General features: G+C 41.7%; 1 protein-coding gene across 1 annotated transcript; it reads left to right on the top strand.

The window, feature by feature from the left end:
* On the top strand, window positions 1-17,459 carry TMEM9B (TMEM9 domain family member B). Its single transcript, XM_032166656.2, has 5 exons — window positions 1-241; window positions 2,263-2,354; window positions 8,467-8,575; window positions 11,413-11,547; window positions 16,270-17,459. The coding sequence occupies exons 1-5, from the start codon at window positions 137-139 to the stop codon at window positions 16,423-16,425; spliced, it is 597 nt and encodes a 198-aa protein (XP_032022547.1). The 5' UTR covers window positions 1-136; the 3' UTR covers window positions 16,426-17,459.
* The last annotated feature ends 272 nt before the right edge of the window (window positions 17,460-17,731 follow it).

Consider the following 17,731-nt stretch of genomic DNA (forward strand, 5'->3'; position numbering starts at 1 on the left):
CAGACGGAAGTGCGGGCGGAGGATCCCCAGCCGGGTCCCGAGCTTGAGTCTGAGCCTGAGCCTGAGCCCGAGCCCGAGCCCGAGCCGGGAGCCGGTCGCGGGGGCTCCGGGCTGTGGGACCGCTGGGCCCCCAGCGATGGCGACCCTGTGGGGAGGCCTTCTTCGGCTTGGCTCCTTGCTCAGCCTGTCGTGCCTGGCGCTGTCCGTGCTGCTGCTGGCGCAGCTGTCAGACGCCGCCAAGGTGAGTCCCGCCCAGCCTCGCTCCTGACGGAAGCTCCTCCCCTGCCACCGGCCTTGCGGAAACTGGGTCTGCCAACCTGCTGCTCGGCCCATTCCTGACAGCCATACCCCTAGCCTCACAGCTCCGGCAGACCCCCGCCGCCACCAGCCCCGCCCCTCCCGACTGCCCGGCGGCACTCTCGCCCTCAGCCCCGACTGACTGGCAGTCAGCGCCCCACGGTCGTCCCCAGCCCCGACAGTGCCCACAGCCCGGACAGCAGCCCCCCACCGCCTTAACATTTCTCTTCCCAGCCCCGGCTGCACGCACCTTACACTTGACCTTTTCACCTCCGAGAGCCTTTAACTTTCCACCCTAAGCTCTTGACAACCCACCTGCGCCCTCCGCCAGCCTCACAGGCCCCTCATGCTCCAAGCCAGAATGATAGGAAGCCCCCATCTGACAGAAGCCTTCCCTGTCAAGGGCCGACTCAGCTCAGCTCACCCCTGAACACTTCCCTCCCTGTGGTGGGAACTTGCTCCTCCTGGCCTACTTCCCTCTCAATAGGACCTACGGAGCATCTCTCATCTGCTTCATATTCTCACCTAACTCCCTCCACGAGTCCCTTAGTGCCTTTCTTGCTTTCTCTCTTCCTGATAATTTAGTGGGTAAGGGAAGAACCAAACTGCAAGAGAGGTGAGGTTGTGGCCTCCCTGGTTCGATTTCTTGACCTTCTAGTTCCCTGATGCCGTTCTCTGGTCCCCAGCTCTCCAGACCTTCCCTAGCTCCATGCATACCTGTGCTTCCTCTTTGATGAGCTAGCTCATCATTGGGGGAAAACAGAAGGGATTCACATTAGTATGATGGGAAAACAGAATGACATTGCATTTTTAAAAATAGCTTTAATTTATAATATCTTTAAATGTAGAAGTGGGGAAAGGTTACAGGCAGGCAAATGTTTTTGATTCAGAGATTCTTTTTGAAACCATCTCTACCTCCTACCAGAAACAGGGACAGCAGCACGTCTCCTGACTTTCAAAACATTGCTGGCACCCTCTGCATATCTTGCCTCATAACTTTATGTATTGTGATCATGTATTTATTTTTCAGTCTCCTTTACTAGGGTGTGTCCTGATTATGGGCAGAAACCATGTCTTATGCTTATCTGAATCCACCTCATTGAGCACAAGATCTAACACAGAGCAAATGCTCACTAAGTGGTTGCTGAATACGTATGTGAATTGTCAATAGCTCTGCCAGACATATCACTGTATATAGGAGGAGTGGGCAAGGTCCTCTGGGGACTGATGATCCACTTCCTTCTCAAACAGATTCCCCTTTGCTGAGGAAGCATCTCTTCTTTTCTTTATCCAGACACTTAGTCACCTGTTCCTCCACCTCTTGAAACTTGTTTTGTTGGTAGTTGTTCTGTCTGTCAACCAGGAATTAGAAGCAAAGTTTCCTGGGAAGAGTATACTAAACTGATCTCAGAGTCAGGCTGCTTCCTGTGTGTACTTCCTTTCTAGTTGTAGGTGGGTGCCTCTGACATTTAATCCCTTCTACGGGACTCTGGCCCAACCCCTTTTATCAATGTCAGTGCCTTCTACCAGAGGGTGAAAGGATGATAGGTAGAAGAATTGTGACCTTTTTTGTGAATAATTTTTAGTTTCTTTCCCATCCTTTAGTAATGAATATTCTTATTTACAGGCACAACTATCTGTTTACTATGTATCTTTCTAGTGGCAGGTAGATGGTAATAATATTAGCGTAATTTGATTGTCATGTAACCCATAAATATGGTTAATAAGTCTTAGATCATGTATTAGGTATTATTTCAAAATAACTACATGTAATATATAATGATTCATTAGCATTACCATAAAGGACTGTGGCTTTTAAAAACTTGTATCTGTCAAAGTTAAAGTTTTAAATCAATGATTTTAGAACACTTGGTAGAGGATGCTTGGCAAAATGTATATGGTACAGTTTTAAAAAATATTGATGATGAACTGTCAACCACTATACTGTTTCCATTTTGGTTACAGAATTTCGAGGATGTCAGATGTAAATGTATCTGCCCTCCCTATAAAGAAAATTCTGGGCATATTTATAATAAGAACATATCTCAGAAAGATTGGTAAGTATCTGGATTACTGAATTACCTGTCACATTTGTTTCTGTGGTTGTCAGTGTTATTCCAGAATGTTCATCAAATGCATAGTTTTTAAGTATTTCATTTGAAGCAAAAATGTGAAATTCTACTTCCATTTGAAAAAGTGAGAGTAAGGCCCTAAGTGCATGATGCAGGCCTAAAGGTATACAGCCAAAAAACTAAGACCCATGTAGGCAGAGGTTCATGGGGGCATATGACTAGGTTTGGGGCACCTAAACTACCCATAGCTATCTTCCTGTACTCCCTTAAGTTTTGGTGAGGAACCTTTCTCCCTCTTGCTTTTCAATGGAGGGTTAGCAAGGCTCGTTTATCTGGGTTATAATTTTTACAACTTGTAGGTTTTGATGATGTATTGCCAAGTATGGGAAGCTATGTTTAAAAGTGTCAGACGGCTCAAGAAGTGGAAATGAGCTATGTAGTCAAGAGTTTCCCATTTGGTGTAAATGAAGAAGTTACAGGTGTGCCAAGATATTGACCTGTTCAGTCCTTGGGCAGTCAGGCAGGCCTGTGATGACTGGGGGATGCTGACTGACTAGCCACCAGCAGCCTTCTCTGCTTATTCCAGCAGACCTGACAAATAGCTTTTTCTACGTGTGCCATGAAACAGTTGGGATGCAGTTGTATTACAGCAGGATGAATGTGTTCCTTCCCATACAATTGTGATTTTTTATGGTTTGTAACCACAGTAGAAGATGGATGGGGTAGGAATTTAAGAAAAATAGTTCCAAATGGTAGGAGCTTTCACGTGTACCTGATTTCTTAGCTAAATAGCCATCAAAGAGTTAGAAAGCAAGATTAAATTCATTCAGTTAACAGTATTCCAACCTGACTTTAAAAAAGAAAAGGCAGCCTTCGAGTATGTTTAGTTTCTCTGATGCCACTGTCTATTCTTCCCTGATACGCATTTAGGTTCAGTCTCGTATTTGTGTGTTTTGTTTTGTTTTTTTATGAGACAGAGTCTCACTCTGTCACCCAGGCTGGAGTATGATGGCGCTCTCTCGGCTCACTGCAAGCTCTGTCTCCCGGATTCATGCCATTCTCCTGCCTCAGCTTCCTGAGTAGCTGGGACTACAGGTGCCTGCCACCACGCCCGGCTAATTTTTTGTATTTTTAGTAGAGACAGGGTTTCACCATATTAGCCAGGATGGTCTCAATCTCCTGACCTCCTGATCCACCCGCCTCGGCCTCCCAAAGTGCTGGGATTACAGGCGTGAGCCACCACGCCCGGCCGGTTCTGTCTCATATTTGTTAAGTGTGTTCTTGAGAACTTCTTGTGAACCTCTATGTTCCACTATAAGTGGTGTCATATTAACCAAGCAATTTGGCCATATTCTTATAGGTTTTATATCAGGAAGTTACTTTATATGATACAAGAATGTTCAGGCCGGGCACAGTGGCTCACGCCTGTAATCCCAGCACTTTGGGAGGCCGAGGCAGGCAGATCACCTGAGGTCAGGAGTTTGAGACCAGCCTGGCCAACAGGGTGAAACCCTGTCTCTACTAAAAATACAAAAAAAATTAGCCGGGCTTGGTGGCGGGTGCCTATAATCCCAGCCACTCGGGAGGCCAAGGCAGGAGAATTGCTTGAACCCAGGAGGCGGAGCTTGCAGTGAGCTGAGATCGTGCCACTGCACTCCAGCCTGGGCGACAGAGCGAGACTCCGGCTCAAAAAAAAAAAAAAAAAGTTCAAATAAATCTTTATGTTACTTCTTTAAATTTTCCAAATTTATTCAGTGCTTACAGTTTATTCTATTATCAGTAATGAAATGCAATGCCTGTCTTTTGAGTAGCAAATGAACTCACTATTCAAGAGTTTAGCACTAATCTTTTCACTAACTTTTTGTTATTTCAGAGTCAGACAGGACCATATGTCATTAATCCCTGGTCATTAGTAAAAATAGCTTTGAAAACAATTGAGGCAGGACATGGTGGCTCACGCCTGTAATCCCAGCACTTTGGGAGGCCAAGGCAGGTGGATCACTTGAGGCCAGGAGTTTGAGAACAGCCTAGCCAACATGGTGAAACCCCAACTCTACTAAAAATATAAAAATTAGCTGGGCATGGTGGCACACGCCTATAATTCCAGCTACTCAGAAGGCTAAGGTAGAGAATCGCTTGAGCCGCAGAGGCAGAGGTTGCAGTGAGCTGAGATTGTGCCACTACCCTCTAACCTGGGTGACAGAGCATGACTCTGTCTCAAAAAAAAAAAAAAAAAAAAAAAGAAAGAAACAAAGAAAATAAACAGTTGAGAATAAGGCTTGCTTGGAGTTTTTCTTCCCTCTCTCCCACTCTCCCTTGTTTCTTTCCTGCAGCCTAGCATTTTTCTGGGGATAAGTTCCCAGCTGGCACTGAAAATTTTTAACTGACTTTACAAGGGCAGGCAAGTTATGATTCACCAGAATTATGGCTTGACGAGGCCTCCAGTATCTGTGAGGGCCTAGATATAGTTTCACCTTTTGTTTTCTAGGCCTTTCATTTTGTCCGGTTTTTATCTTTAAGTCTTCATTGACTTATGCTGGCCGACTTAAAACTTAAGAGTAGTTGGAGTGCTCTGGTTTGTGTTTGGGGTGATTTAAAGCTAATGATGTGTTCCTTTTGTCACTAGGGGGAGGTGTTGCCTAGTTCCTTAAGTGGTTAAGCTCTGACTAGGTCTAGCTCTGTTTGTAATGACTGGTCAGCCAAAATCAACCTTCCTGCTTCCTCTCCAGCTGGGCACAACTTTTGCACAGCACTCAGTATCTTTTTGTTATTAAAATATATGTATCCTTCAAAAGAAATACTCAATACTTACTTAGCACTTAAAATTCCCAAGTCATTCTTAGGTATTGTTGCCAAGGCTTCTGAAGCTGAAGTAGGAAACTAAATAGGAGAGAGATCAGTTTCATTTTCCCGAGGTTCAGAGATAAAGAACTGACGTAGGGAGCAGGAGTCCTGGATTCTGGTCCTTTCTCTTTTTTTTATGGCTAGAGTGCAGTGGCACGATCATAGCTCATTGCAGCCTTGATCTCCTAGGCTCCAGTGGTCCTCCAGCCTCAGCCTCCTGTGTAGCTGGGACTACAGGTGTGTACCATCACCCTGGCTAATTTTTATTTTTGTTGAGACTGGGTCTTACTATGTTGCCCAGGCTGGTCTCAAGTTGGCCTCAAGTGATCCTCACATCTTGGCCTCCTAAAACTCTGGGATTATAGAGATAAGCCACCATGTGTGGCCTGATCCTTTTTCAAATACGATTTTACTCTGTGACCTTCTCTAAGTGTGAGGCTAGATGAGCTCTGTGATCCTCAGATAGATAACCCCTGTTATGGGATATAGTTCCCTCTGCCCATTTTGTGCCTGCATCCAGTTGGGTAGATGCCTGGTCTTCTGTATATTTGGAACAGATATCACACACTTTTATGGTGAGAGTTATGGGGCCTTACCCGTATTTGAAATACCATCACTGGAAATTTAATTTTTCATTACTACCTTTGTTAAAATTAAATTACCTGTTAAGAATAACCTGGGCTGGGTGTGGTGGCTCATGTCTGTAATGCCAGCACTTTGGGAGGCCGAGGCAGGCAGATCACCTGAGGTTGGGAGTTTGAGACCAGCCTGACCAACATGAAAAAACCCCATTTCTATTAAAAATACAAAATTATTCGGGTGTGGTAGTGCGTGCCTGTAATCCCAGCTACTTGGGAGGCTGAGGCAGGAGAATCACTTGAACCTGGGAGGCAGAGGTTGCAGTGAGCCAAGATCACGCCATTGCACTCCAGCCTGGCAACAAGAGTGAAACTCTGTCTCAAAAAAAAAAAAAAAAAAAGAATAACCTATAACAACTTCTATCATATGCCATTTTTGGTTATTTTTTTCTAACGCCACAGTTCAGAGGGAACAGAACATGAAAAGATGAATTTCTAGAAATTTATTATTTTTTTTTTGAGACAGAATCTCACTCTGTCACCCAGGCTCAGTGCAATGGCGTGATCTTGGCTCACTGCAACCTCTGCCTCCCAGGTTCAAGTGATTCTCCTGCCTCAGCCTCCTGAGTAGCTGGGATTACAGGCATGCGCCACCATGCCCAGCTAATTTTTTGTATTTTTAGTAGAAATGGGGTTTCACCCTGTTAGTCAGGCAGGTCTTGAACTCCTGACCTCATGATCCAACCGCCTCAGCCTCCCAAAGTGCTGAGATTACAGGCGTGAGCCACCACACCTGGCCTTCTTCTTTTTTTTTTTTTTTTTTTGAGATGGAGTTTTGCTCTCATTGCCCAGGCTGGAGTGCAATGGCAAGATCTCGGCTGACTGTAACCTCCACCTTCCAGGTTCAAGCGATTCTCAAGTCTCAGCCTCCTGAGTAGCTGGTATTACAGGCATGTGCCACCATGCCTGGCTAATTTTTTTGCATTTTTAGTAGAGGCGGGGTTTCTCCATGTTGGTCAGGCTGGTCTCGAACTCCCGACCTGAGGTGATCTTCCCGCCTCGGCCTCCCAAAGTGCTGGGATTACAGGCATGAGCCACTGCGCCCGGCTGAAAGTAATTTTTAATGACACAATAACTGTACATATTTATGGGATACATAGTGATGTTTCAATTCATATAAGATATAGTGATTTGATCAGAATATTTAGCATCTCAGACATTTATCATTTCTTTGTGTTGAAAATATTCAACATCCTCCTTCTAGCTATTTGAAACTATAATATATATTATTGTTGACTATAGTCATCCTACAGTGATAGAGAACACTAGAACTTATTCCTCCCACCAAGCTGTAACTTTGTTTCCGGAAAATACATTTTGGTAGGGAAAGAGAAGGAATCACCCTAGAGTATTGGATGTCCCCAAGAGAATGGGTAAGATAAGATAGGATGGTGTAGTGGAGTGCTTGAGGCAGCCAGGAATGTCTAACAAAGAGATGCCAAAAGGAAAGAAAATTGTCCAACAGCTGGCAGGAGGACAGGAAAGCTTTCCCTAATTTTGCTGAAGGTGATAAGGGTCATAGACTCTTAATAGTTGAGGAGAGTAATAATTTAGTTATTGCTTAGAATTGACAGATTTCTAGGAAAAATCTGATAGCACTGTTTACATAAACTATACATAATTAGCCTTGAAAATGGGGACGGGGAAATAAGTAACATTCAACAAAAACATTCATCCCTTTGTTAGTATTTATTTAGTTCTTTGGAATAACCAGTTTTTGTTCTAAAATATTTTTGTTATTCTATTTCTCCTTGCTTTTTCAGATTTGCTCATTAAGAAAAGTGATTGTTTCTTCCTGTGTGTGGCTTTGAGGGTTCAATTTTCAGAGTTTCAGAATTTACCACTCTGTTAAACGTGGTTAGTCATTCATACACCACACTGGCAGTTAAGAATGATGTTGGCTGGGCACGGTGGCTCACACCTGTAATCCCAGCACTTTAGGAGGCCAAGATGGGAGGATCAATTGAGGCCAGGTATTCAAGACAAGTTAGGGCAACAAACCAAGACCTGATCTCTACAACAAATTTAAAAATTAGCCAGGCATGGTGGCATGCTCCTGTAATCATAGCTGCTCTGGAGGTTGAGGCAGGAGGATCACATGAGCCCAGGAGTCTGAGGCTGCAGTGAGCTATGATGGCGCCATTCCACTATAGCCCAAGTGACAGAGCAAGACCTTGTCTCTTAAAAAACAACAAAAAAGAATGATGTTAATTCACAAAAGAGATAATCTTATATTTGAACAGTGCCCCATATCACTTTAAACCATTTTAAGTAGTTTTGCTTAGTAACTGAACAAGTCTAAAGGTGACTTGATTTGTTAAGTAGTTTTTCATCCCATTTGGGATTTTTTGGGTGCATTTTTGTAACTTAACAGTAGCAACTTTGAAAATAGACACTACTATATGTGTGTCTTTGTGGCTTCTTAAATGCTTAAAACTTACCAAAATGCTAATATTGAGAGCAGAAATTATTTTACTTTATCTTATTGATTATTTGTTTTTTATGCTCTTTCAATGGGTAAGTTTAGTGATTATTCTAGATTTCAGGAAGCTTTTGGTCAGAGCAAGCAGAAGAGCTAGCTGGGCTTAAGCAGCATTTTATCTTTGTTTTTTCAGTGATTGCCTTCATGTTGTGGAGCCCATGCCTGTGCGGGGGCCTGATGTAGAAGCATACTGTCTACGCTGTGAATGCAAATACGAAGAAAGAAGCTCTGTCACAATCAAGGTAAAATATATATCTCTATATATACATGTCTGTCTGTCTATCTATCTACCTCTTTTCTGCTGCTGGATGGTTTCTAGACAAGACAGAAAAATTTGGATCCCTACCCCAAAAGGAATAATGGGCCTGTTCTGCCTGCCTCACTGAGGTTTGTGGATTAGTTAGGGCATGTTAGATAAATATGTGAAATGGCACAAAAATGCCCTATGTGTAATTAGCATATTCCAGAAAGATATCCCAGCTTCTGTGTAGGCCGTGTGTACCAGAGGCTGAGAGAGCGGCATTTATAAGCCCTCCTCTCCTTGCCTTCCCAGCCCTTTGAAAAAATGAAATATATAGTAATTATTCTAGAACTATTACTTCTGGATTTTAAGATTTCCCCTCTTCATTTCCTGTAGGACAGGGGTCCCTAGCCCCCAGGCCACAGCCCGGTCTGCAGTCTGTTAGGAACTGGGCCACTCAGCAGGAGGTGAGCAGTGGGCAAGTGAGCAAAGCTTCATCTTATTTACGGCTGCTCCCCATCATTCACATTACCGCCTGAGCTCCACCTCCTGTCAGATCAGCAGCAGCATTAGATTCTCATAGCGTGAACTCTATTGTGAACTGCACATGTGAGGGATCTAGGCTTCATGCTCCTTATGAGAATGAGAATCTAATGCCTGATGATCTGTCACTGTCTCCCATCACCCCCATATGGGACTGTCTAGTTGCAGGAAAACAAGCTCAGGGCTCCCACTGATTCTATGTTATGGTGAACTGTATAATTATTTCATTATATGTTATAATGTAGTAATAATAGAAATAAAGTGCACAATAAATGTAATGTGCTGGAATCATCCCCAAACCATCCCCCACCACCCCTGGTCCATGGAAAAATTGTCTTCCATGAAACTGGTCCCTAGTGCCAAAATGGTTGTGGACTGTTGCTGTAGTAAATGGGATGTAGATAACTCTCATCACCATTTGTATCTCTAATGAGTTCAGTTACTTTATTATAGTGGCTAATGGTTTTTCTTCTTTTTTTTTTTTTTTTTTTTGAGATGGAGTCTCGCTCTGTTGCCCAGGCTGGAGTGCAGTGGTGTGTTCTCGGCTCACTGCAGCCTCCACCTCCTGGATTCAAGCGATTCTCCTGCCTGAGCCTCCTGAATAGCTGGGATTACAGGCGTGCACCACCACGCCCGGCTAATTTTTGTATTTTTAGTAGAGACAGGATTTCACCATGTTGGTCAGGCTGGTCTTGAACTCCTGACCTCGTGGTCCACCCACCTCAGCCTCCCAGAGTGCTGGGATTACAGGTGTGAGCCACTGTGCCTGGCCCAAATTTTTTTACGTGGCACTTCCCATTCCTTTCTTCCCAAAAAGGCCCTGTGGGGAATCTGGGGTGGTTAGTTATAATAGTCACAAAGATTTCTGCTGTGATTGACCCTGTGGAAGAGCTCTTGCTCCAGCAGGGTGCTGAACTTTAGAGAAATCCTCACTGTACTATTATTTAACAGATTTGCAAAAAATATACAACTTATGTACCCTAAAAGTCACTCACTATAAGTATACAATTCTATAAATTTTAGTAGATTTAAAACATTTTAAAATCCAGTTTCAGGCCAGGCATGGCTCACATCTGTAATCCCAGCACTTTGGAAGGCTGAGGCAGGTGGATCACTTGAGGTCAGGAGTTCGAGACCAGCCTGTCCAACATGGTGAAACCCCATCTCTACTAAAAATATAAAAATTAGCCAGGTGTGGTGGCGCACACCTGTAGTCCCAGCTACTTGGGAGGCTAAGGCATGAGAATCACTTGATCATGGAGGCAGAGGTTGCAGCGAGCTGAGATCGTGCCACTGCACTCCAGTGAGACGCTGTCTCAAAAAAAATAAAAATAAAATCCAGTTTCAGAACATTCCCACTACCCCAAAAAGATCCCTCATGCCCTTTACAGTTAATCCCCATTTCCAGCCCCACTCCGTCACTAGTCTACTTTCTGTCTCTACATACATGGACATTTCATGTATATGGAATCATACAATGTATGGTCTTCTGAGACTGGCTTCTTTCATTTAGCACAGTGTTTTGATGTTTATGCAAGTTGTAGCATGTATCAGTACTTCGTTTTTTTATTGCTGAATAGTATTTCACTATATGAATATGCATTTATCAGTTGATGGATATTTGGATTATGTCTGGGTTTTGACTATTATGAATAATACTGTCATGAATATCTGCACACATGTCTTTGTATGGATATATATGTTTTCCATTCTCTTGGGTTAATTCCTTAGAATGGCAAAATTATGTTTAACTTTTTAAGAGAGTGCCATATTGTTTCCCAAAGGGGTTGTACCATTTTACATTCCCACCACAGCGTATGAGGGCTGTTTCTCCATATCCTTGCCAACACTTGGTATTGTCTATTTTATTGTAGTCCTCCTAATGGGTGTGTCACACTGTACTTTTTCTCAGTACATGAATTAAGGTCACAAGAAAAAAATCACCGGCCTAGAAAATACTTTTGTATATCTAAATTGAGCTAAAGAGTAGCTGAATCTAGGACATTATGTTCAGTTGGGAAAAAAAACAAACTGCTGTGCTAGCAGTGGTGACAGGTGATTAGCAGTAGGTGAAGTTGGAGTCTTGAAGACCTGCAAAAAGATCCCAAAGATCTTTCCTCTTTTTTCTTAAATAATACTTTGGTGAAGAGTTGAGTTTATTTCTTATATTGCTATCTGGTTTGTATAGAAATCCTGTAGGCTTAGCAGATATGTCAGTCAGTTTTACTATTATCATACAAAGTTCTGATTTATGGGCTTAAACAAAGATGTAACTTAATTTTCAATTTCCTTTAGGTTACCATTATAATTTATCTCTCCATTTTGGGCCTTCTACTTCTGTACATGGTGTATCTTACTCTGGTTGAGCCCATACTGAAGAGGCGCCTCTTTGGACACTCACAGTTGATACAGAGTGATGATGATATTGGGGTAAGTTCCCAGCCTGCCCTAGCTGCTCATGGCCAGTCCCTGTCATCATTTGATGTGAAGTGCAAGTGAAAAAGTCATATATAGATGTTCACATGCTGAAGCAGATCCTCAACTAGAGAAGCTAAAAACAGCTCTGATTTCAGTATATATCTCTTTATGAAGAAATTGCTTGATGAAGCCATAAATGTGGTGATTTAAACAATGATCTTTGGTGAGTGTGCTATACAGGGCCTTGCTTTCAGTACCAAAGGCACAAGTTTATTGCCATTCCCTGTTTATATTGAGAAAAGTGTCAGAGATGGTTTTCTCTCCAAGCTCTCCCGCCTGAAACACCTTTCCTGTCAATATCACCAAATACTTTAGAAGGCAGAGAGGTTTTCATCAAGGGAAGTGTGAAGATCATGATGTTCTTTTCTTAATGAAGTACAACTTGATAACCTGCTGATGTTTTATATTTCCTTTTTTTCTACTGCTTAAAAAAAATCTGTGGGCCAGGTGTGGGGGCATACACCTGTAATCCCAGCAATTTGGGAGGCCAAGGTGGGAGGATCACTTGAGCCCAGGAGTTCAAGACCACCCTGGGCAACATGGTGAAACCTCGTCTCTACAAAAAATAAAAACATTAGCCGGGTGTGGTGGTGCATGCCTGTGGTCCCAACTATTCAGGAGGCTGAGACAGGAGTGTCACTTGACCCCAGGAGTTCGAGGCTGCAGAACTGTGATCACACCACAGGACTCCAGCCTAAGCAACACAGCAAGAAGCCTATCTAAAAAAAAAAGAAAAAAAATCTGAGATCTTTAGAGAAAAATAAAACCATGACTACCATCACTCCAGATTCTCTTCCTGTCTTTAAATCACACACACACACACACGTGTGTGTATATTATATGTTTTTATATATATAGTATATATGTGTGTGTATATATATATAGTTGGCATAATCTGTATAAATTGCTTCATGGTCTCCTTTTTAATATTTGTTTATTCAAAAATGTCCAGAAATTGACATAGTCCACAAACTTGTTGTTCAGTATAGCTTAGAGAAGGTTTTTTGTTTGTTTGTTTGTTTGTTTGTTTTTTGAGATGGAGTCTCACTCTGTCGCCCATGCTGGAGTGCAGTGGCGTGACTTTGGCTCACTACAACCTCTTCCTCCCGAGTTCAAGCGATTCTCCTGCCTCAGTCTCCCAAGTAGCTGGGTCTACAGGCAGCTGCCACCACGCCCGGCTAATTTTTTTTTTGTATTTTTAGTAGAGACAGGGTTTCACCATTTTGGCCAGGCTGCTCTTGAACTCCTGACCTCAAGTGATCAGCCCGCCTCGGCCTCCCAAAGTGCTGGGATTACAGGCGTGAGCTGCTGCACCTGGCTGGATATTTTTGTTTCATTATTATCCTGTATGAAATTGTTTCTGAATTTTCCATTCTTTTTTTTTTTTTTTTTTTTTTTTTTGAGACGAGTCTCACTCTTTCGCCCAGGCTGGACTGCAGTGGTGTGATCTACGCTCACTGCAAGCTCCGCCTCCTGGATTCACACCATTCTCCTGCCTCAGCCTCCCGAGTAGCCGGGACTACAGGCGCCGCCATCGCACCCGCCTAATTTTTTTTTTTTTAGTAGAGACAGGGTTTCACTGTGTTAGCCAGGATGGTCTCGATGTCCTGACCTCGTGATCCCCCTGCCTCGGCCTCCCAAAGTGCTGGGATGACAGGTGTGAGCCACCGCACCCAGCCGAATTTTCCATTCTTTCATTATTATATATAATTTTTTTTTAGAAATTACTTTTTCATGTGGATTATTATATTGGACCATGTTCCTTAAAATGGGTAAAATTTAGAATAGTTTTAAGGTTCAATTCAAAAGCCAAACCCAGAGTGAGCCCTAGCCAACCAGTCAAAAGTCCTTTTACCCTGGAATGGCTTGTGGATCTATAGGCATAGATGTTGAAATTCTTAAACTACATCCTTCCTTTACAGCATTAAATATCTTCCTGATTTCAGAAATAGACAATATAATAACACAAAACATAAAAGAAATGGGTGTAGAGATGAAAACATGTAGGGCAGGCATTTAATTGGTGGGATCACATGCTCAGTAATTGTTTCGTCCACCAGTGATTGATTCTGCTTGTGTATTGACTATTTGAGAACATTGTCTGTGAGAGGCCTGGCTGACTCTTGGATGTCATTTAAACTGATTCTAGGCAGAGAGAGGTTTTCTGACCAGAGCTGCGAATTTATGGTAACAACTCTACAAAAATAAGTGAATTTTAATTTTTAAAACTGTTGCTTATCCAAGATGTGAGTTCTGCACTATTTATATACTTTAAAAATGTTTTTGTTAAATTATCAGTTTTCATTTTTTCTGTTTTTGTTCAGTGTAGAGCATTTTAAAGCAAATAAAAGTGAGTACAAATAGTTAAGCTCACTGCAAGTAGTCACAATATTTACTATATCATATATCCATGACACATCATCGTTATTACCAAAGCATTACAGTAAAACATGTTTTGTGTTTATTGTAATTTTATCAGGTGTGAAAAGAACAAACATAAAAAGGATAAATCTCTATTTGCATTCCCCCAGCATCCGTGACCATGAGCAGCTAGTTCAGTCTCGTTCTGATGGGTAGAGAGCAGACCCAAAGGATTAGCTGGTTTGTTTAGTCTTTTGAACTTGTTCCTTAAGAAGATTTTTCTCCCCTACCTTGAAGAATAGATAACAGCACTAGGAAACTGAGAGGTCCTCTGCTGATCAAGTACATCCTTCTTCCCAGTATTGCTTATGTCAAAACAAACCAGTGGTGATAATATTTTCCTCCTCTGGTCCTTGACTCAGGGGATGATATTTTATACACAAATTCACTGAAGCACCATATTCTTATAGTGTCATTTTAATCTACCTGACCAAAATCTGTTTTGAGACAATATAACACCAAGTCAGGGTTAGGCAGGCTAAGTTTTAGTCTTTATGCTAATTTGTTAAATAACCTTGGGTCAATTTATTTCCATAATGAGAAATCAAGCAATTCTATAACTTTAGCCTGCCTCCTTTTTTTTTTTTTTTCTTTTTTAGCTTTTTTCTTACATTTTAAAAAACATTTTAAGCCTCATGGAATTGCCTTTATTGTTTTCATTTGTAAGGTTAAAAGTTTAAAAATAGGCTATAGGTCCCAGCTACTTGGGAGGCTGAGGCAGGAGGACCACTTGAGGCCAGGAGTTCAAGGCTACAGTGAGCTGTGATCACACCTGTGAATAGCCACTGCATTCCAGCCTGGGCAACATGGCTAGACCCTATTTCAAAAAAAAAAAAATAAGTTCATGGCCAGTCTGGGCAATATAGTGAGACCACATCTCTTTAAAAAAAAAAAAAAATTCACTTTTTAAATAACTTGAGTTTTAGGATTTGTACAAGCCATTACCTAAATAAAGTGAAAAGTTGAAGGAATTTTGGCAAAGAGGAGGAGGAAAGATTCTTTATAAAAACTCTTTGATATCTTTCAAATGTAGACATTGTATAAATGCCTTGCTATAAAAACAAGACCAGGTGTTCTAACTCCTATAATTATAGTTGTATATATGGTTATGTGGTTATGTATATAGCTTTCCATATACATGCTGACTCCTGCCCTGGATATATAATAGAGCTTTTTCAAACATGCACAGCAAAATAATGTTGTTTCTCTCCTAGAGGCAAAGTTTAGTATAAGAGGTACAACTTGTGACTTGGATCTTCTGTTGGAACACAGAAGATTTGCTAACATGGGGTTCAAGAAAAAGAGATGAAGGAAAAGGCAAACAAAAGCAATAAATTACTATTGAATACTTTTTGTCATTTAGACAGCTGTGTTTATATCTCATTCATAGATAGATTAGCCTGGTGGCTTCCTGTGTAATGACTACAAACATCCAGTTGTACTGGTTTACTTTGACCAGGTTAGGCTGGTTTTCTACACAGATACCTGGGCAACCCTTCAATAGCCTCTTTCCCAAGGCGGCAATTTACATGGAAGCCACTGGGTGCTTAACAATGGACGATTCAATCTTTGTTGAATAGAGAGGGTGATTGTAGCACTTGAACTGTGTCTCTTTTCATTACAGATTGGGGAAGTGGGGAAATGAGGAAGCTTTTGGAAGCTAGTCCATTTAGTGTGTGTGTGTTGAGGGTACAGGGAGAGATTAAAAACAACCCAAGATAAGACTCTGTCGCCCACCCTCCCAGAGTGATGTGGCCCCAAGCTGGCAAGAAAACAATTCTAATGGAGACAGGAAATTAAAAGACAGATCTTTCCTCTGCCACCGATTAGCTATATAGTATTGAATAAAGCAAGGAAAGACCCTACTTTCCATATCTATAACATGGAGAGATGTTAACATGAAAATAGATTTTCTTTTCCCTACCAGTTAAGGAAGGCTTCTCTTTAACACAAATGACCACTGTCTTTTGCTTGGTCTCCACTTCTTTAAGGGAAATATCTTTGGAAATGGCAATCCATGGGAACGTTTCACAAATACTCCATCATTGCTTATGTTTCTTGAACCACCTAGGTCTGTACTTGAGTTCATACTCTATCTGGTAGTTGAATGCTTAGGAGTGCTTAGCCAAATAGATGCTCTGTTGTTTGAGAAGTCCACCTACCCCTATTTCTGTGGCTGGCTGGTGACTGTTTTGTGTCTATGTTTTACACTGACTGTGCCATCTCTAATGTTCTCCATTCCTGGACTGTTAGGATCACCAGCCTTTTGCAAATGCACACGATGTGCTAGCCCGCTCCCGCAGTCGAGCCAACGTGCTGAACAAGGTAGAATATGCCCAACAGCGCTGGAAGCTTCAAGTCCAAGAGCAGCGAAAGTCTGTCTTTGATCGGCATGTTGTCCTCAGCTAATTGGGAATTGAATTCAAGGTGACTAGAAAGAAACAGGCAGACAACTGGAAAGAATTGACTGGGTTTTGCTGGGTTTTGTTTTAATGCCTTGTTGATTTCACCAACTGTTGCTGGAAGATTCAAAACTGGAAGCAAAAACGTGCTTGATTTTTTTTCTTGTTAATGTAATAATAGAGACATTTTTAAAAGCACACAGCTCAAAGTCAGCCAATAAATCTTTTCCTATTTGTGACTTTTACTAATAAAAATAAATCTGCCTGTAAATTATCTTGAAGTCCTTTACCTGGAACAAGCACTCTGTTTTTCACCACATAGTTTTAACTTGATTTTCAAGATAATTTTCAGGGTTTTTGTTGTTGTTGTTTTTTGTTTGTTTGTTTGTTTGTTTGCTGGGAGAGGGGAGGGATGCCTGGGAAGTGGTTAACAACTTTTTTCAAGTCACTTTACTAAACAAACTTTTGTAAATAGACCTTACCTTCTATTTTCGAGTTTCATTTATATTTTGCAGTGTAGCCAGCCTCATCAAAGAGCTGACTTACTCATTTGACTTTTGCACTGACTGTATTATCTGGGTATCTGCTGTGTCTGCACTTCATGGTAAACTGGATCTGAAATGCCTGGTGGCTTTTCACAAAAAGCAGATTTTCTTCATGTACTGTGATGTCTGATGCAATGCATCCTAGAACAGACTGGCCATTTGCTAGTTTACTCTAAAGACTAAACATAGTCTTGATGTGTGTGGTCTTACTCATCTTCTTCTAGTACCTTTAAGGACAAATCCTAAGGACTTGGACACTTGCAATAAAGACATTTTATTTTAAACCGAGCCTCCCTGGATTGATAATATATACACATTTGTCAGCATTTCCGGTCGTGTTGAGAGGCAGCTGTTTGAGCTCCAATGTGCTCAGCTTTGAACTAGGGCTGGGGCTGTGGGTGCCTCTTCTGAAAGGTATAACCATTATTGGATAACTGGCTTTTTTCTTCCTATGTCCTCTTTGGAATGTAACAATAAAAATAATTTTTGAAACATCCATCAGTGTATCTATGTCTCCTAGTTTTTTCCTCCTCCTCTTCTGCTGTATAATGAAATTGAATATATAAAGACATTTTGTACCCTGTTCTGAGACTACTGTTTTATACCAATCTAACCATAAAATATTGGTGTAAATTATCTGTGTTTGCATGTATAGACAGAATATATGAATTTGGGGGTGGATCTCTGAAAAGTATACTAATATTTTGATAAATTGGGAGATTTCAAATTCCTGAAGGAGTACTTGTTCTGAGAAATTCTTGGCAAAAA

The sequence above is a fragment of the Hylobates moloch genome, unplaced genomic scaffold (assembly GCF_009828535.3).
Source record: "Hylobates moloch isolate HMO894 unplaced genomic scaffold, HMol_V3 SCAFFOLD_11, whole genome shotgun sequence".
In the NCBI taxonomy this organism is placed as follows: Eukaryota; Metazoa; Chordata; class Mammalia; order Primates; family Hylobatidae; genus Hylobates; species Hylobates moloch.